We start from the raw sequence: 21,217 nt of genomic DNA, 5'->3' as shown, positions 1-21,217 counted from the left end.
CAGAATGCTTCTATTTTGGGGCAAGAAATTCACATGTGTTCCAAAGTTCCTTTTTGCCCACTGTTCCTCCAGCATTTATCAGATATATCTTTATTAATTCTGTGTAACTTTGTAGAATATAAATGCCACCGATGTGCTACCTTCAGATTTATATGGGTATTTATTCCATATTCCTGTCCAGGTTTCTTCAGGTATATTAATATTTAAATTTGTTTCCAACACTGTTTTAGTTCCTCCACCTTTTCCATATTGTTTCTCAATAATACTTTTATATATAGTATTAGTGAGGTTAGGCCTGTCCTTTTATTTTTATATTTTTGGATACAATATTGTTCAAATCCGGTTCACGATCTTAGAGAGCCAGGTTTTTGTTGTGAGTAAATCACGAAACTTCTTATTTTATTTGTAACCAATTGGTTTTTATTTGTTTTGTTTTCTCTTATATTTGTCTAATAGCGATTGGTTCCCCAGAGTCAAATAAGTCAATAATTCTATATCTTCCAATTTGTTTTCACTCCTTAAATTGTGCATATTTCTTTTAAGACTTAAATTTTGGGTGATCCAATGGGGGGCATAAGGGGGATATTGGTGGGGCCAAATTTTTACTGTGTTTTTGCCACATCCTTAACGTTTCAGAAATAAATAGGTTCTGTATTTGTTCTATTTTTCTAATTATTTTGGTGGTATAAATATACTTATTTATTATGACCATTTTCATTTCATTTTCCATTTCCATCCAATTGGGATTCTTGTGAGTCTCGTCCATTTGTATAAATTTAATAATTTGATTTATTTGTAGAGCTTCATAATAGTTTTGGAGCTGTGGTATCCCTAATCCCCATTTTAGACCCTGTCTATATTTAACACTATTTATAAACCTTATCTTTTTTCCCTTTCCTGCAATGAATTTTTCTAACTTTCCTTGCCTTAGTTTTACTTCTTTTTTTGTATCTGGCTGTAGTGGAATATTTTGGAATAGAGATTGAAATTTTGGAAATATATATGATTTAATTTGAGCAATTCTCCCCAACATTGATAGGTTCAAATTGACCCACTTTGTCATTTTTTCTTTTGCCAATTTAAATAGATTTTTATAGTTTCTGTAAATTAATCGATTTAAGGTTTTTTACCCATATTGCCAAATATTTAAAACTTGAATAGCCTAACTCTAAATGAGATGCTGTTTTAATTTTGGTTTGTTCTATAATAGGGATATTCGGGCATAATAACGTAGATTTTTGGAAATAATTTTTTAAACCTATATACAGTGGAACCTCTACTTACAAACATCCGTACCTATGAACAATCCAACTTATGAACAGCTCTGTTTGCAAAATTTTGCTTCTACTTGCGAATGGAGCTTCAAGATACAAATGAAAAAGACAGGGGAAAGGGTCAGGAAATTTAAATTTGCTAACCGTTGGTGTCGAAGAGGCTTTCGCCCCAACGGTTAGGAAAAGGAAGGCTCAGCCTCCTGGGGCCCCCCGCCGCCTCAGTTGCCGCCATCGGAGACTTCCTGGGGGGTCCGCCGCCGTCGCGATTGCTGCCTTCGGAGGCCTCCCAGGACTTCCCCACCCCAACGCAGGCTTTCCCAGGTGGGACTTGCTCCAATGTTTATTTTTGGATTTGTTTTATTTTTGTTTTTTGTTTTGCAGTCCCAGCGTGGGCTTGCTGTGTTTATTTTTTTTATTTTTTTTATTTTTTTTTCTTTGTCCGGAATGGATTAATCAGTTTTCAATGCATTCCTATGGGAAATGGAGCGTCTACTGTACTTACGAACGTTTCAGCTAACGCACATCTTCTGGGACGAATTAAGTTCGTAAGTAGAGGTTTCACTATACTGACTATATTCCTGTAATCTTTCATGATGGGTCCTCTTTAAAAAAAGAGCATATTGTCTGCATATAAATTCATTTCGTGTTGTCTGTTTTCCACCATCAGTCCTCTAATGTTTCCACTTTCTCTTATATTTGCTGTAGGGGTTCTATTATTAATGTGAATAACATTGGAGACAAGGGATCAGCTTGTCTTGTTCCACTAAATAGCGTACATTTGTTAGATTCTGCTCCATTAATAAGTACAGTGGCACCTGCTCCTATATATAATTCCTTTAGAACTTTGATATTTTTTACCCATATTCATCTTTTCCAAAAGATCAAACATAAATTTCCATTCCACCCAATCAAAGGCCTTAAGGGCATCCTGTGAGAATATTGCTATCTTCTTTTTTTTTTCTTTATTAGCTGTAAATATTATTTAATTAACACATATTAGATATGATGTTGATATAGACATGACAGAAAATGTGGAGAGAGATATGGCTAAACAATTGTAAAAAGAAAATCTATATAAATGCTTTAGATAGCATTCACTATGCATTAGGAATTTAATTAGTTATTATTGGTATAAAATACAAAGTTGGTAGGTTAAATTGCTTCAAAATTATATAGATTTGAAACTTGAGTAGCTTTTATTAGGTATTTTAGTAGAGGATTTTGAGAACATTGTATACTGATTAAATCACCAAAAGGCAAAAATAGATACTGTGTGTGTGTGTGTGTGTGTGTGTGTGTGTGTGTGTGTGTGTGTGTGTGTGTGTGTGTGTGTGTGTGTGTGTGTGTGTGTGTGTGTGTGTGTGTGTGTGTGTGTGTGTGTGTGTGTGTGTGTGTGTGTGTGTGTGTGTGTGTGTGTGTGTGTGTGTATATATATATTAGGGCTCCTGTATCCACAGAGGATTGGTTCCACGGTCTACTGTGGATGCCTAAAACCACGGACATGAGGGAACCCTGTAATAACATACAAGAGAGTGGGACAAAGGCCACAAGACTTGTAGGTTGTATATAGTGCTGCAATAAACTACAGATATCCATCCTTCAGATACTAAGAGGGCTACTATATATGTCATAATGCAGACTGCAGCTACACAGGAAAATAGTGTGGAATTTGCGGCGGAAGTAAAACAGATGCATTTGAATTTTTTAAAGTGATCACATGATGTAAAGGGCAATTTGAATCAATCCCGCCCTTTTGTCTTCCAAAGTGGAGTTTTTCCCCCCTGCTACTAAGGGCTTCTGCTTTTTTTCAAGCTGAAGCAATTCAAAATGGGTTTTCCCCAAATAATAATCTTAGAATTTCAGCACTGGAAGGGACTTCATAGGTCATTGAGTCCAACCTCTGTTGCATTGAACTCTCAAGCTTTGGCTCTGGCAGCCAGATATCTAAACCACTGACCTGTCCAGTCCGAGGTTCCTTCTAAGCTGTGTGCATACATGCGTGACGGCCTCCCTCCATGCAGCTTTCTACCTCCTCCGTGTAACGATCGTGTTCAACCTCTTTGGTTCCTGTCGCGATGGAAGCCTGCGCGTGGGGGCAGAGTGGCGTGCGGACGCAGGGTGATGTCGTGTATGCAAGAGGCAGAGCCCCACCCAGTGGGGCTGAAAATTAGAGGGTACATTGATCCAGTCAGTTCATTCATTCTCCAGGAAGACAGGCCATGACTGTGGGTGGTATTAACTAAGCTGGGTGAATATTCTTCTATCTTTCTCCCCAGGCACTCTGGCTATATTTTAATTTTTTAAAAAAAATAAAGGAACTACTGAGCTTAGCACTAGGTCACCTTATCTCAGAACTGACGCATTAGTTTATTTCTAGAACACCTCTGGAAAAAGAAGATCAAAATTGTTATGAAATAGAAACAATTCCAGTGGACTACAGCATACTACTATGGTTCTGCAGTTTGGGTGTATGTGTTTGTATATTATGGAGAACTTTGGAAAACAGTCCCTTTTCCCTAACAGTGTGCAACAGTTTCAAAAGCCTATCAGCTTTAGAATGAACCATAAAAGTAGAACCAAGGATCGGCAGAGGGTGGGATCAAAGGGGAGCGGGGATCGAGGGGCCAACATGGACACTGGGACTGAAATGATCCACAGCCTGTGTATGATCACCTAATCTGAACATAGGTTTTATATCGTCTGGCCAAATCAGGCCACAGCAAAGCTGAATCACTCCAATTCAGCTTGCTAGTGTAGTCCCAGCCTAACAAAGGTCATATTGCCAGTTATACCAATGTGTAGTCTCAGAGTACAGTATTTTGGCTGCCATTTCTTTCACTGGCAAAAATGGGACCACCAGTTTGTAAAGAATTCTTTCCCCCCCACCTTTTCATAACTTATTGTGGTTGAAATTTCAAGCCTGTACCACCTATATCACTTTCAGATAAAGAGTAAGTATGTATTCTATACATAAAGCTGAATGCCTGAATATAACCTATGTATGAGCAGATGAAATAAACATGATATATATTTTCCTGTGTCATAATTTGATTGGGTGTGTCACATTTATATGATTTTTTCAGTATATAGGTAAATGGGAATACAGCTTTGAGGTAAGTATGTTAAAATTGGCATTCTCCATGACTGTTTCTAGAATAGTATAGAATCTTACCTGTTTGCTTCTGTGGTGGTACATTATTTAGTTGCTTTCAGTAGACTTACTCTGTAGTAACAGAATTTAGATTTCCTGTGACACATGGGCCAACTCCAGTCGTAGGATATATTTACTGTAGTGAGTTTAGACTTAGAAACCAAAAAGGAAGCATATGCATTGCTAAATATGTGTTGAGAAAAGGGGCGAAATGTCCTTTTTTTCAAATAAGCCTTGCATATTGTTTCAGAATTGTACTAATTTTGAACTGTAAAATATCATAGGGTTCTGTAATCTGTCATCAGAAATGCTACAGAAAATTTTATTTATGGATTTTTCCCACACCAGGAAAAAATTAGTGACAAAGCTCCTGCTAATTATGGTATTGCAGAGTACTTTTTTTTAATACTAAGAACATTGGGCCATGAACTGCAGGGAGACAGACTGATGAAACTGAATGTACACAAACTGCAGTCATTCAGAAATTAGAGAGCTGATACCAGAATACAGTTGTAAGTGTTCTGCATTAGTCAGAATCTCCAGTGATGTTCGGGAGACTTTGATACCTGCTAGAGTGCAGAAAGGTGAGAAAGTTGGAAATGAAGATGTCTGGCAAGTGGGAGAACTGTTTGAATTATTACTCAAAGTGCTTGCACTGCAGCTTTATAGTATCTTTTAATGGATCGTCAATGAAAAAATGAAGCGTCAACACATATATTGTTACTGTGAGTAACCAGCTGTTACTTCTGTTGGACAAGATAGTCTAATAACCCTTGGCAGACATGCATAGATTAACTTCATTAGCTTCTGTGTTAACTAGCTTTTTGATTTAATTGTGTAGATGGTTAGATAATTCACAGTGCTTCTTCTGTATTGATTTCAAAGTTAAGGTAGCGAAGCAGCAGAGCCTTTGATGAAGCTGTGATATAATACACAGCCTCACTGAAAATGCAGGCTGTTTACTTTCTGTAACATACCTTTCATCTGTAATCTATAACATCAGTGATTTCATGGGTACAATGTTTTTCTCTAAATTGGCAGCATTCAATGAAAGGCTAAGCATATATGAAGACTGTACATGGATATGAGATCAGTGTAGCTTCCCCGAGTTGAGCACCATTCACTGGGGCCAGAGGATTTGATCACGTTCCCTCATGATCGTGAAAGCTTGTTCTTAACTGTTTCTATCATTAACTGTTGGTTCTGTTTCACCATATGAGCAAAAATATTTAAATATATGGAATTGTCAAATGTTCCCATTGATGCATTTAATAATTTTGTATATTTAAATACAACAAGAAATAAAAGAAATGATGTTTCAGCTGCTTACTCAAAGTGACATTATAAGGACATTCATTCCTGATTTTCCCCATTTTTCTGCATGGGTGTATGCTCAAATACAAATAGGGTATGCCACCGTGACTTATTATTATATATAAAAAAAATAAACAAAGTTTTTCTTTCTAAAATATATTAAGCAAAGATTATAGTGAAGCACAGCTGTAATGTTCTTAATCTTGCTTAGTGGAAGTTGTATTTCCTCCCCTACTTAGCTTTCCTTACCAAAAAAATTGGAAGATTATCCAGTGGGTAATGTCAGCCCAAACTTACATGTAATCACTTGAATATTCATATAAACAGTACCTATTGCTTAATTTCATTAAAATGCAGACAGATTGGGTGAAATCCAATTTGTCCTTTAGCATCATTGCTTCTGACATGGTAACCATGATGGGAGCGGAGTTCCCCTCCCCCTGCTGTTCCCCTACGAGCATTCAGAATCTAGTCTGGAGCAGATTCTATGGGGGAAGTAGTGGGCTGCAGGGGGAGGAATAGAAGGAGAAAAATCTTAATGTGCCGAATAACTTCTATTTGCACAATATTGGCTTTCAACCATATTGTCGAGTTTCTATGTTCTTTGTTGCAATTGTCATTAAATTTAAAGCACGTGAAAATATAAACATTCCTTTCTGTGTCAGACATTAAGTTGTATTATTGCAGATAGCATGTGAATGTTAGTTTTGCTTCCTCAAAACTGCAGTCCTGTGCAAATTCTACAATCTGTTTTTTTCTGTTTTTAACATTCACTGAGACAAGACAAGGTGAAGGACCTCTCTGTGCCAGTCCAGAGTGCCTACAAGCCCTGAAATGTGTGCATACAATAGTGTGGAAAGAGTATCTACAGGCTTATCCACCCACTGAGAAGATCTGAACAAACATTCATTAGAAACATTGGTGTTTATGTAAGATTTGTGTAATTTGCTGTAACGAATTATATCTAGTTGATGAGGTGCCTGGGCACATCTCATTTGAGTATGGGGGCACATGACCAAGTATGTGTCTGAGATTTTTTCCCCTGGCACCTTCATAATTAGCCACAGCAAGTTATATTATAAATTACGCACTGTCAAGTCAATACTGACTGACAATGACCCTTTTCTGGGTTTTCTAGGTAAGGGCACGAACCAGGAAAATGGTAGTTCATAATAGTTTGTGGTTCATCACTATTCATGAATGAGGAACTTCCATGAATTTTTCAACAAATTTAAGTTTCATGGTCTGTGCAATTTGGGAATTTCAGGAGCAGTAGAATGGCCCCCACATGAGCGCAGCAAGTCTTCAGCTGACTCTCCTCCCCACCCTTCCAAGTTTGGCAAAGATTGGGTTTGGGATGTCCAAGCGATAGCCCCTCAAAGCAGATTCCATCCAGACAACTGCTCCTTCAACCACTTGAGAATTCTCTACTCTCTTTCTTATCAGGGGACTTTAGATATAAGGCATTTTGCTCCCTCTTTTTTTTCCTCACATTCCTGTTGTGAGCAGTGTGAAGGCATACAGGTGGGCTGTGGGGCAGAAACAAGCAGTCTTTAACTGACAGGAACCTTTGAAAATGCTTTTTTATGTAGAAATGAATGTTTTACATGAATAAACAGAATGTTCAAATAGGAAAAACTGGACTGTGGTATGTCCTAGTTTCTTATCAGTAGGGACATTTTCTCTGGAAGAATGTTCCTAAAACCTATTCAGTTCTCAAAGCAAAACAGGTGTGGTAATGGCAGCAGAATAATATAACTACCACATGACATTTTGAACAATGCAATCTCTTTCATATGATTTTGCTCACTATGAGTTTGATTTGTAGCTAGTATAAAATCACCATTTCACTTGAAGTGGATCAACTAGAAAATGCTACCTATGAGACTGGAAACTGGAGGTGCCTGCTGTTTCTGGATTCAGTTTTGGGTCTCGTGAATGCATTAAATTGTCAAATTCTTTTAATTTTATGGAAACCGATAATTATGGGGACTGCTTCAAGAGAAGATCTTACAGCTGTGCTTCAGAATATCAGTTATTGTGGTTTGTTGACATTTCCATTGACAAAAGCCCAATGAAGGGGTTGGGTTTTTGTTTTTTGTTTTGTTTTTTGCCTTGTGTCTTCTGTTTATTTTACAATTTTTCTGTCACACAGACGCACACATTTCTTCACATCATTACCCAGTCGTGTCTGACCATAAGCAGAATAGAGGATGGTACTCGTGGCCCCACAGTGGAGACGTGTAATGGCAGCCGTTTCCAAAGGTGGCTACTGAGAAATTACACCCGGATGGAGGTTTTTAGGAACATTTTTTACAGCCCCACTGATTATTTCCTTTAATGAATGTCTTGAAGGTTGGTATTAAAAAGAGTACTAAGCTGTTAGCTAGCCAGCTGGATTGCTTGCTTCCTTTCCTTTTTTGTGTGTGGGGGTATCTTTTTATTGTTCTTTCCTTTCTAATTAGTTTCTGTTTTCTTCTTTCTTTGTTTTCCTTCCCCCCCCCTTTTTTTTTTGTTGCTTTCTGATTAGTTTCTAATGAAAACAATATGGCTTTATGCATCATGCTAAGATTTAGAAACAGAAGCTTATAAATTGCATTTATTTAATATTCTTGAACTTTTCAGACAATTATCATAATATTTCCTACTTTTACTATGGTCCTCTTTATTATCCCAAAAATTGTATGTGAACTAGGTAGGATGGTTGTTTTGTCTTCCATTGACACAAAGATAAGCTCTAATGCACAGCAGCTACATTACTGGACCAGCTCTGCTTTAGCTAAGGTAAAGGTAAAGTCCCCCTTGACATTTAGTCCAGTTGTGTCCGACTCTCTAGGGGGTGGTGCTCATCCCCGTGTCCAAGCCATAGAGCCAGCGTTTTTCCAAGGACAGTTTCCATGGTCACATGGCCAGCGCAACTAGACATGGAATGCCATTACTTTCCCACTGAGGTGGTACCTATTTACTCGCATTTATGTGCTTTTGAACTGCTAGTTTGGCAGGAGCTGGGACAAGCAACGAGAGCTCATTCTGTCACGTGGATTCGATCTTATGACTGCTGGTCTTCTGACCTTGCAGCACAGAGGCTTCTGCGGTTTAACCCGCAGCGCCACCACGTCCCTGCTTTAGCTACTGTGATGGAAATAGACATTTGTGTTACCCAAACATTCTGAAAAGAATGAGAAAAACATTATGTGCACTGGAAATTGAAGACGGGTTCAGGAAGCTGTGGAATGGTTCTGTGTTTGGCAGGGTATCGACACTAGTGGCAGCAGAACAGGATCCATCCCTTGGCCCTTAGAAAGCTGCACAATATCTAGGAGTACCACAGATAGCAACCAAAGCTCCTTCCAGGGTAGAATATCATTACTTGTACCCAGTACTAGTTTAGCAGTATAGGACAAAACCAGCTTATAAATTAAATATAATTTTATAAATTTAAAATATTTATATTCCACCTTTCTCAAAGAAATCCAAGAAAAAAAGAAAAGAAAAACCCTGTGCTGCTTCTGGACATTTAACAGGGTGTGTCTCACTCTATGAACTTGCATGAGGTTAGGCTGATAATGAAATGTGAAGTGACATTTTGTCCCTGGCTACTATACTTGCCATCATATTGATGCAAACGGGGAAGTATGGTTCAGCTGTACTATGTGCTGAAGGTTTTTTGTCAATATTTCCAGTAACACAAACAAGTCGATTCAGACAGAAGAGCAATGTTGAACCAAATTGCATAAATGCTGGCCTTACACCTGTAGTAGATAACCCTGCTTAGCTTTGCAGGCATTGATGGGCCCAACTCACATGAAAGTACACCTCACTGGGGTGTCTGCTTCAGAGGAGTTACTGACTTAGCTGTAGTGCAACAAAGCCCCACTTAGACTCTACAAACTGTGAAATGTATAGTGACACATTGTTCTGTGTCACTACAGTATATAAGCACAATATAAGCTCTGGAGTGCCTTATCTCTAAACTTTTAAGGAGACGTTTGTTTATTGGAAATCATTTTGAAGTGAAGGTCATTCCAAAGAACATGGCATGATATTACAGGGGCTGAGTGACTCAGTGGACCAAAGAGGAAAGGAAAAGCTATTTCTAGATATGATTTTGCTCTCTTTTGAAGGGTAATGCAACAGATCAGGAGCTTTTTTTTCTGGATGGCCAGGTGACTGCTATGTCCTAGGGTTTCTTTTAACATTTTCAGCTGGTAGTCTGATGGTACTTTCTGTTTGAGGATACTGACTTAACGACTAGGGCACATACATGAGTGGCCTACATTTTAAGCATGAAGCTGCTTATGAAGACCATTCAGAGAAGTTGCTTGGTGCTGATGATGACTAGGAAACTAATAATGAGTGTGGGAAAGAACAGGCACCCATGTTGGAATAAATACCTTAGATGCCACCATACTTTTCAGCCCAATGCCAAGATGTCAATATGAATTTATAAAGCCATTACATTAGGGCCTAAATGGCCAAAGACCAACATATATTGTATCTGCGGAGGCTTTCACGGCTGGGATCTGATTGGTTGTTGTGGGTTTTTCGGGCTCTTTGGCCGTGTTCTGAAGGTTGTTCTTCCTAACATTTTGCCAGTCTCTGTGGCCGATATCTTCAGAGGACAGCACTCTGCGCTCTGGTGAGTGCTGTCCTCTGAAGATGCCGGCCACAGAGACTGGCGAAATGTTAGGAAGAACAACCTTCAGAACACGGCCAAAGAGCCCGAAAAACCCACAACCACCATCAACATATATTCTCCAATAAACCTTTCCAAAATTTAAGATGAGTCAACAAGGATATGTTTTACATTTACTGATGGGAAGCTAGTTTGGTTTCTTCAAAAGCAAGGATTTCAGGATGTAATCTTAAGCTTTCACACACTCTCCTGCAAGTTGTTTTGTTCTTTCCCTCATTGTGCTGTAGAAACACGTAAAAATGCTTTTTAATTTGTTTTTGTTTTGGCTTTATTAGTTATCCATTAGTTTTTCTCTGTCTGTCTGTGTGTGCGAGAGAGAGAGAGAGAGAGAGAGAGAGCACATACAAACACTGGTCATTTTTGATTCTGTCACTATTGATGCTTTTTTAAAGTGATGCATTTAAAAGAATTGCTCTTCTATAGACTTAAACATTAACTGATATGTTAGCACTCCAGCTGCCAGAACTTTTTAATCTGTATAAAACAAGGACCATCTGTCAATAAAACTTAATTGCACACTTTTAATAATCTTTATTTCACACCTAGATCTAGAGAAACATTGACACACACATTATTAAAGCAGTGGGATTAACAGACTTCTCCTACTGCTTTTTAAAATAATATAAGGGCATCAGTCTTCTGAGCAAGCTTATGTTATGTTTGAGTAAGAAGACACATTTTTAAAAGTTGTTAAGAGTGTTTGAACAGCTTGAGGCTGCTGCAGTGTAATAATCTAGATTCCGAAAAATGGAAGAAATTCTAGACTAGGTGGTTTTGTTGTTAGTATTTTCCCAAGGTAATTGGTTGTTGCTTGAACAAAAAACAGCTCTTTGTAACTGCATAAATAATGGCAGAACAGAAGAAATAAGTGGTTATAGAAAACCATTGAAAAAGCTAACAGTGTGTTTGTCTGGCATGAATTACGCAACAAAAACAAAGGGACAGCTGATGGAGTACAGTGTGTTTTCTGTATACTTGCTTCAGTATAGGCTTATTTCAATCCAGTTGATTCACAATTCCACCAGTTAAATTAATCTGAAATATGTTACCTGATTTACCTTGAATCTTTTCTTTCTACAGAATAATTTGCCAGACAAGTTGCTGTAGTTTTCATGTCTGTCATAATTAGAGGGGAAATGTCCTGTTTTTGCAGCACTGCAAAATATGAAATGGCCTTGAGTGATTTAGTGTAACAGATGTAGTCTTTTCTTTGGGAATTGCATGACAGTTTGCTTGACTGAGAGGCAAGCCTCAGGGGAGATGTTTCTTAAAGAGCTTTCCCAGCAGAAATTGTACAGCAGTACGTGATGCATGTCAATATAGTGTGAAACAAAGTGTATTCATTTAACAACAGGTTAGATGTTTGTACAATTTCATTATTGCAACCATCTCAAGGATGGGTAACAATAAGAGTTGTTGTTGCAGTGGTGCCCTGGTATATCACTTCACGTTGTTTAATGCCATCAGTTATATTGCAAAACGAACAAGACCCTGTGCCTCTGAATAAAACAAACATTTTTTGCTATTCAGTTTTTTTGTAAGCAGATAATGCTTCCTGATTGCTGGACAGATTATGCTCTCAAAGTCCTTAGTTCACATAGAACCATATACTTAATGAATCTTTAGGGTTATAACTACATGAAATAGGAAATTGGCTTACCTCTATAAAAGACCGTTCTGGTCTGTGGAGAAGGAGACATCCAGGAATGGGGTAATTCTTTTCTTGGCCCAGTCCAGGTTGGTGAGTGAAGATAGTAGAGCTTAATTGTCATGCTCCACAAGCTCCTCCCAGTTTTCCTTCCCTAGCCTAGCCAGAGAAAGAAGGAACTAGTGGATTAAGGCAGAGGTGATGTCAGCCACTGCTTGGATGGCTCTGGATGTCTCCCCTGCAGACCAAATGGATCTTCACAAAGGGGAGCCAGTGTCCTATTCTTGATCTGTGGGAAGGAGCCATCAAGGAATGGAAATGACTCAAGAAAGTGTAGGGTGGGAGGGGGCTGACTCTTTAATCAGAAACTACTTGTTGAAGGATCTATGTGCCAAAGGGAGCCAAAGAATAATTGTCAATCTTACAGTGTCTTACGAATATGAAAGGGTGAGCCCAAGTAGCCACTCTTCAAATCTATTCCAGAGGAGCATCTGCTGAGAAAGCTACCCTTATGGAATGGGTGGTGACAGAGCTAGACCCTATACATTAGAAATAAGCAAGCCTTAATCTATGAAGCAAGCCTTAATCTACATCGTGAAAGCAGAAGGGAGATCTTTTTACACAGAGATGTAGGAAAGAAGGAGACAAAAACAGAGCCACATTATCTGAAGGATATAAAAAATCACAAAAAGGCTGTGTGGCCCCCAAAACAATACAAATGCAAGAGCAGGTGATACCTTTATTAGTTCATGGAAACAGCAACCAGTGAGCTTTTAATGATAATTAGTCTTCTGCAGGCTATGTACCAAGATTTTATGGGTTGTTCAGAAAATATATATTAGAGTCCCAAAGGTTCATGGCTATTGTCTGGGCCAGGTTAGCGTCTAAAGACAAGTTCAGATGCAATCTGTAAAAGACTTGGGGTTGCAGAACTGCAAATATGGTGCCTGAGAATGCAGTCCATTGTGCATCATTGCTCCCTGAGGCAAAAGCACGTTGCAAGGTGTCTCCATTCCTGGCATCTTTGACAAAGTGGTAAAGATGGAATGGGAAATACCACTTTGCGGTAAGAAAAGTACTGCTTTTGCCCAGAAACTTTACTTCCTTGCTCTTCAGCAGATGAAGAATTCATCCTCCTCTTAAATAGCCCAATGGAAAGCCCTTTGCAAGTTCCATGAGGCTTCAGCATTAGTAATTAGAGCCTCTTCTAATGCCTTACTAATTGCCAGGGCTTCTGTGCTTTTCATGGAGGATTTAATAAACAACCCTGACCTTGATGCCAGTGTATTTCAAAGGTCCCTAATTAAATTATACAAGTCTTTTGACCATATTGCTGCTGCTACTCAGGATTCCCTGACCTTTGTTACCAGATCTATTGCTACACCCACAGTGGCATGCAAGTCCTTGTGAATCAAATATTGGGAGGCAGATGTATCTTCCAAATCCAGTTTGGCTACAGTTCCTTACTTCTTTGTGGACCACCACCCTCAAAGATATACCATCTTCACAGAGGGGAGCCAGTGTCCTATTCTTGGTCTGTGGGAAGGAGCTATCAAGGAATGGAAAATACTCAAGAAAGTCCTAGATCTGTAGGGCGGGAGGGGGCTGACTCTTTAATCAGAAGCTACTTGTTGAAGGATCTGTGTGTGCAAAAGGGAGCTGAAGATTTTAGATTCCATTAGCAGAAGTATAGTCTCCAAATTCCATGAAGTACTAGTTCTCCTCTGTTTCGCACTGTTTAGGCCTCATCTTGAGTATTGTCTGGTTTTGGTGACTACACTTTAAGAAAGATGCAGACAAACTGGAATAGGTTCAGAGGAAGGCAACAAAGATGATCAAGGGACTGGAACCAAGCCCTATGAGGAAAGACTGAAAGAGCTGAGCATGTTTAGCCTTGAGAGAAGAAGACTGAGGGGAGATATAATAGTAGCGCGTTTCAAATATTTTAAAGATATTTGAAAAGAGGAGGGGCAGGATCTGTTCTTGATTATCCCAGAATGCAGGATGCATAATAATGGACTTAAGCTACAGGAAACCAGATTTTGGCTGAATATCAGCAAAATCTCTTAACTGTTAGAGAAGTATAACAATGGAACCAGTTACTGTACCTTGGAGGTGGTGAGTGCTCCAATGCTGGAGGCCTTCAAGAGAAAATTGGACAACTATCTGTTAGATCTACTTTGATCTGGATTCCTGCACTGAGCAGGAGGTCGGACGTCATGGCTTTATAAGGCCCCTCCCAACTCAATTATTTTATGATTCTATGCTATCTCCTCCCACGCCTCCTATGGGGTGGGGGTTGTCTTCCTAGTTTCTCTCATAGAAAAGGACAACTCCCAATCAGTGGGAGCTACAAGCCATCAGTGAGGGCTGCCTTACAGATTTTCACCAAATTTCCAGGAATAGGTTCCTCCCCACCACCCCCCAGTCTCGTGGAACAAGAACTAGTTTGCAATTCTTTGAGAAAAAATCCATCATCTCCTCAAGATCAGAGCGATGGCATGGAGCCTATTCTTCATCTAGAGTGGTTCATGGGAGTCTGTTCCATCCTATTTGCAGTCCCCAAGAGAAGCAGCTTGTACAGAGTTGAATAAACAGTTGAATAAATGATCTCAGATCTCTGAGCAGAGCCTGACCATTCCCCATCTGACTTCTCAGATTAAGCAGAGGAGCAAATCATGTCTGTGTATTCGCGAAGGCTTTCACGGCCGGGATCTAATGGTTGTTGTGGGCTTTTCGGGCTCTTTGGCCGTGTTCTGAAGGTTGTTCCTCCTAACATTTCGACAGTCTCTGTGGCCGGCATCTTCAGAGGACAGCACTCTGTGCTCTGGTGTAGTTGGCTTGGGAGTGGAGTATTTATGGGAGAGTAATCTTCTTAACTAAAGAGTAGTCATTTAAGAAAGGGATCTGAAACATTGAGGGAGGCATACAAGGCTGGAAGAAGGAAGTTCAAAATGAGGTGGCACCATAAAATGGCCACTACCCTCAGCCTGTGTTAAGAGCTGTGAGACACCTTCTGGAGATATCTGGCAGAGGAGGATCTGGGAATGGCAGGCGTCTTTTTGAAAAATGGCTGCCACTGTGGTTTTGACAGAAAATAGCCCTAGCCTCCCTGTCCCCAGGGTCCTGCAAACCTCCTCTGTGCTGCTGGTGATCCATGTCCTCGAAGTCAATGGCTTCAAGGCCCTTCCTTGCTGCTGCTGATGCAGAAGAGGTTTGAGGCTGAGGCTGAGGCACAACTCAAGGAGAAGTAAACTGGGAGGAGCTTTTGAAGGATGACTGTTAAGATCTTTTAAGTTCACTCCTCCTGCCTGGACTGTGCAGGAAAAAGGGATCAACCCACTCCTGGATGGCTTCAGAGAGATTGGCACTTAAATTGCTTGATGTAGTTTTGAAAACTGAAAAGCAGTTGTGGGTTTGATTGGAACGCCATGCTGGGGAGGGAAGTTACCCTTTCTTCCTGAACTATGACAGGCCTTCCATAAAGTTGATATTAATATTGATCTATTTTTGAGGAGGACAGGTACTCCTATTGTATCTACCTTATTTTCCCTTCAGGGTCTTAGGAACTGGCGGAAGGATAACTTTGATCATAGATGTGGTTAAAGGTCCCTGTCTCAGGACTATAGCTATGAAAAAAGCCCCTGGGTCACACTGGCTGCCCCTCAGCCCTTCAGGGGGGGTATCATCTTCTTTCCTCCCATGACTGCTGCCACTGAAATCCAGCAGCAGCTGTGGTAGTGTTGTGGTGCAGGAAATGCCCTTGTGCAGCAATGAGACTTGAGACAGATAGGAAAAGGAAACGACTCAGAGATGGGATGAAGGAAAGTGAGCTGAAGAGGCAAGCATGGCATCTGGGGGGAAAACAATGGTGCTTTTATAATGAGGAGAACAGCACAATCAGCACATCATTAGGGGTACAGTATGCTACTGGCCTAGCCACTATAGGTGGCTGCATGCTCACAGGAGAACAAATGGGGCAGGACTGTAAGAATGGCCCTCGGGATTGTATATTGCCCTCCCTTGTTATATACTATGAAAAGGCTTGTGGCTTCAGATTTCTTTGGCAACATTCAGGCCACAGACAAGTCACATCAACTGAGCCTAAGTAAGACCACCCACCTCAATTTATCCTTCCAATTTACCATGGGATTTGTGGACTGTCTCCACCATAGTGAACTTCAAATGCAGGTTTCTCTTAGTGAATGTTTGTGCTGTGCTTTTTAAAGACAGATCCAACCATAAGCTGCCTTTTTTTTTTTTTTGGCAAATTTTTCTTTATCACCATTCAATCCTCCACTGTCACCATTCCATTGCTATTACACAAAGTATAAACATGTAGCAGCAGTCAGTGACTTCTGCATCTCATTCTGGACATTTTTACAGTGAAAGGTTCCCCAAGAGATTAAAGTTATCATTTTGTTGAGATTCCTGCATACTCTGTCAATTAAGAAATGCTTTTTTGCAATGGAACTGCTGATCTTGGGTTCATTGATTGGGATTTCTTTTTTAAGCGTTTTTCATTATGCTCTGGGTACATGCAAAGGCCAGTGGTAGAGCAACATGTGTTCATAGAAAATACAGGCTCCATTCTTTGTACAATTTAATTTTTTTCAAGTGTAGGGGCAGGAAAGATCTCTGCTTGAATCAGCACAGAACTGCTGCCAATCAGAGTAGACACAACTTGCCTAGATGCACTAATGCTCTGAAAGAACAGAAAGCTATTTCATGTGTGCATGTGAATATTTTATGGTTCAAGGCTATAGCCTAGCATTGTAAATGTCAATGCTATTTCCTTGGCTTTTTGCTCCATTTAAGTTTCTGGAAAACAGAATTGGGGGGGGGGCGGGGGAGAATCAGCAAATTGTTGAATTAATCTATAACGCTGATTTTAATTATGTCAATTTTTTCAGAATTAATCAGCATAGCAAATTGATAGGGCAACTCCAACCATTAGTGGGAGTAAAGTGAGTTTCATTTACAGTTTAATATCAGACACAGTGGGTACAATCAGACAATGAGAAAGGATTGGATCATATCTGATAGCAGCGGAAAAGGTTGCTTTGCTGAGCAGGATCTCTCTTAAAGTGACACTTCTGTCTATGAAATAATCACTTCAGCCCAGCCCCCCCCCCCAAAAAAAAAAAGAGTAACTCTGCTGGTACACCACAGAATCCTGGGCAAGCATCATGATCCAGCTGGTGTGCAATCTCACATACGTCATGCAGACTGTGTTGCAAGCAGTCCGAAATGCAAGCTGCTTCTCCATATGATTGCACCTTATGTTTTGCATTAGTCTAATTATTTTTGTATTCCTGGTCTATAGAATTTCAATGATAGTTGTATTAAAATTTGTTTGCATTTGTTATGTTTAAGATCCAGTTTCAGCCCATCAGTTCTCATTAAAGATCATACCAATTGATGTATAAGAATTTTAAAAGTGAGTTTTAGATTGAACAGTTGGGACAATACATTATAGGTTTCAGATATTACAGCATACTGTGCAAAAATATGAATTTCAACAAAAGTGAGATTTACATAGTCATGTTTCAAAATTTCAAGATTTTACTTTGTAGAAAACAATGCTAATATTATTTTGGATATTTCCCACCACCCACCCCATTGATTTGCTTTCCGTACTTCAGTGAGTGGTTATTCAGTCTGAAATAGTTTGGAGGTGGACTGCAGTTAGTAAAAATCTCATAAAAAGATTGGAAGGAGGAGAGAATATGTCTGCAAGTAGGTGAAAAAACTGTCATAGGCAGAAGGAAACAGTTAAGAATCAATAGACAGTGGCTTAAGCAAAGCAAAGCATGGGTACATGAGAACACGTAATCATTCAGTGCTTCATTGCGATGAATGGTACATGCAGGAATGGAATGCTCATTAAAATCCACAGAGAACGGAGCTGTTGGCCAATGCCCATTGCCCCCTTTGTGTCAACCAAATGATTTGGTCATCACTGAGGTATCACACTTGAGTTACATTGGTGTGAAATAAGGTATCTTGCTTTTACAATGTGTTTCTTGATGAGGAGATCAGTGACCTTGAATGCTTATGTGCATTTCTGTGACTTTTTGGTTGGCCTAAAGATGATATTACCACAGTATGAATTTTGGAATTTGATATGAAACCAACTGTATGTTAACTCTTTGTGACTCTCAGATATTTAAGGTGAGTATCAAAGTGCTGAATAATCTCATTGTATTAAGCATTTATTATGTGATGGAACAGGTATGTATGAGACATGTGAAGCAAGTTCCTATATTTGAAATTGCCCTTGGATGTTGGGATCCACTGTAGCATGCTCTGAGAGGATGATAAAAGAAGCATGGGCTATGTGAGAAAAGATAGGCAGTGTGGTGTAGTGGATAGAGGGATGGACTAGGACTCGGGGAGCCTGGGTTTGAATCCTACTCAGCCATGGAAGCTCAGTTGGGGAGTGGAACTGGTAAAACTTTAAACATCTCACTTACCTTGAAAGACCTGTTAGTCGCTGTAAGTCATTTATGAGTTGACAGCACATAACAGACAAACGTGAGAAGAGTCGTCAGTGTGGATTTTCCCCATGCCTAGGTTCTTTAGTTTCTAGAGAAAGGCTTGCAGTGTTCTGAAACCATCTTCATCATGGCTGTATATGTGTGCATTTGTTTTACAGCGACTCACCCTGAGACATGTGAACAGTAACCAGTGTCTCGACGAGCCATCTGAGGATGACAAAATGGTTCCTACCATGAAGGACTGCAGCGAAAGCCGATCACAGCAGTGGCTTCTCCGTAATATGACTCTGGGTGCCTAAAGCTAAGAGAGAGACTTGCTGTTGTTTCCTCAGGCCTTGGAAGGTCCTAGACCGCGCTGAACTTCACTCCTTTAAATGGAGCAAAAGGATGTAAGGATATTCCTCTTCTCTTGTTGTTGATGAAGTGAAAGGATTTGAGTGCTTCATTACAAGCCCACTTGTGAGAAGAACAATTTTTTTATTGCTTAAAGCATGTTTGCACTTTTCCCCTCAGAATTTTTTACTCATTCAGCTGAATACATGAGTGCTTTATATAATGTGACATGCACTATTATCGAGACAAATCCACAAGAAGATCAAACTCATGAAAAACCTTACAAAGCTAAACTCCAAGATCTTGCGGGGGGAGGGGTGGGTTTTGCTGTTGGTCCTGTCATGTAATGTTGCTTGAAAGTGACAATGTTAAATGCCTTATGGAATTCACTTGCATTGTGAAATAATATATTTCATTTGTTTTACGAAACTGATGTGCTTGTACCAGTCCTTCATGGTGACAGAGGAAGAATTAGTTTTTAATCTGCCACCAGCCATAACCAGTGGATAATTCAGCTGGAAGGTTTTCTAAGCAGTAAAATTGCTGTATATAATGGATGTTTTTCATGTATAGTACCAGGAAAAAGTTGTCATTCCTGTTCATGAAACCTGTTTATAAAATCAGCAAAGTGAGTAAAAGGTATGCTAACAGATGGGACGTAAAACCAGAATCACAACAATAGATAACACAATGAGTTTGAATTTAAAGTTCTGCAGACATATATCCTTGGCAAAGTGTAAGTCGTTGCAAGAAATTGTAATGGTATCTCAGTACTTAAGAATTCCCATTAGTGACAAATACATAAGATACAGCAAAACTTCACTTGAACAATATAGGATGAAACTCTGGAAAATTCTACTGATATAACAGCAGGTTTACTTTAACACTTGACTTCAAATTAAGCTTTGTTGCATTAACTATCTCCTTTTCCATACTGATTGTAATATTTATTTTCAAGATTACTTTTTGTCATATACATATATGTAGCAAATTAACATAATTTCAGTCCCTGCCTGAAAATATCAGTGCTTCAACCTGATAATAATGTTAATAAAATTGTGCAGTTTTACTTATGGTAGCAGCAAAAACACGTTGAATAAGCTGATGACCTGCAACATAGCTGTTTTGAAGGCCATGTTTCAATGGTGTGGCATATCGTTATACCTTAGTGCAAACGGGAGAGATCTTGGCTTAAAAGTGGAAACAGAGACTGCCCCCTTGGTCTTTCATGAGCAATATTAGATCTAGACATGCATAAAATCTGCTTGGCTTTAGCTTGATTTCCAATTGGTAAAATACAATATATTACAATTTCCATAATAGGGCCAAATGTTATGCCAAAATATTGAAGATGACTTCTGGTCTGTGAATGGTATGAATCCATCTCGAGGGAGAGGTGAAACTAACTTCACTGATTCTTCTCACATGGCAGCAGCTTCCTTCAGGACCTTGGAGAGGGTCAGATGTTGACAAGACCAGCCACATTGTTTTGTCCTTCCATTAACATCCCATATCAGACCAAAGATTTAAACAGGCTGTTAGACAGGTTGGAAGGAACGCAAGTAGAGGTGCAGTAAGCTAGCATCAGAAAGCAGACTCCAAAGATGCCTGGTGTTCACACACAGCATGGGCCAAGAGAGGAGATGTAGTCAAGGATGAGTATAATGAGATGAGCCAAGTTGGGAGTTTGCTCATCACCTTATCTCAGGTATGTGTTATCCAGCACAAGACAAGTGTGTTCTTCTGTAGGGCATGTAACATCTGCATTGGCTTGCCCAGGTCACAGTAGTCCAACAGCAACTGGCAAGGATATTCTGCAACTGGCAAGGGTATTCTGCCAGTGTTGTAGTATTCTGGCAAAGGCACCCGGGGCTGTGAGTAGTATCCTGCTTGCACTACAACAAAGGTCAGCTTGTAGTGTTTCACCTGGAGAGTAGAAATCTTGGTGTTGGACTAGTCTTCGAGCTCCTTTCATTGTGGCACTTGAAAGGAACACAATGTTGAAGAAGATGCATAGGGTCTGGGCTAACTGGGCCTGTGGAAATCATGAAAATGGTTGCACATGGCACTGCCCATATTCTGAAGCAAGCACATAAGGATATGTGCTCCAGAGGTGACAGACTGGATCAGGCTAACCAGGGTCAAGAGAGCAAGCACAGGTGATGTCTTAAAGACAGATTGGAGCACAGATGCTGGGTGAAGTGAGGCAGGAGCCTGTTATTTCACTTCTTCATGGGCAGGTTGACATGCCAAGATTAGGAGACTTAAGGGCTGAAGGATGACTCTTACTGGTTTCACAGT

The 21,217-nt window shown here is 39.7% G+C and overlaps 1 protein-coding gene across 3 annotated transcripts in view; it reads left to right on the top strand.

Annotated features, from left to right (window-relative positions):
* GALNT13 (polypeptide N-acetylgalactosaminyltransferase 13) overlaps window positions 1–20,004 on the top strand; it is a 249,949-nt gene extending 229,945 nt beyond the window's left edge. Inside the window, exons 12-14 of one of the 3 annotated variants that reach the window (XM_020797087.3) lie at window positions 4,358–4,387; window positions 7,895–8,094; window positions 18,742–20,004. In XM_020797087.3, coding sequence (XP_020652746.1) covers window positions 4,358–4,387; window positions 7,895–8,080 — 216 coding nt within the window. In that variant the 3' untranslated portion in view covers window positions 8,081–8,094; window positions 18,742–20,004. The remainder of the gene's footprint in view (window positions 1–4,357; window positions 4,388–7,894; window positions 8,095–18,741) is intronic. The other 2 variants (XM_020797088.3, XM_020797089.3) reach the window with 2 other exon arrangements.
* Window positions 20,005–21,217: the final 1,213 nt, after the last annotated feature.

This window comes from Pogona vitticeps, chromosome 1 (genome assembly GCF_051106095.1).
Source record: "Pogona vitticeps strain Pit_001003342236 chromosome 1, PviZW2.1, whole genome shotgun sequence".
Classification (NCBI taxonomy): Eukaryota; Metazoa; Chordata; class Lepidosauria; order Squamata; family Agamidae; genus Pogona; species Pogona vitticeps.
This window is presented reverse-complemented; position numbering and strand designations above follow the sequence as displayed.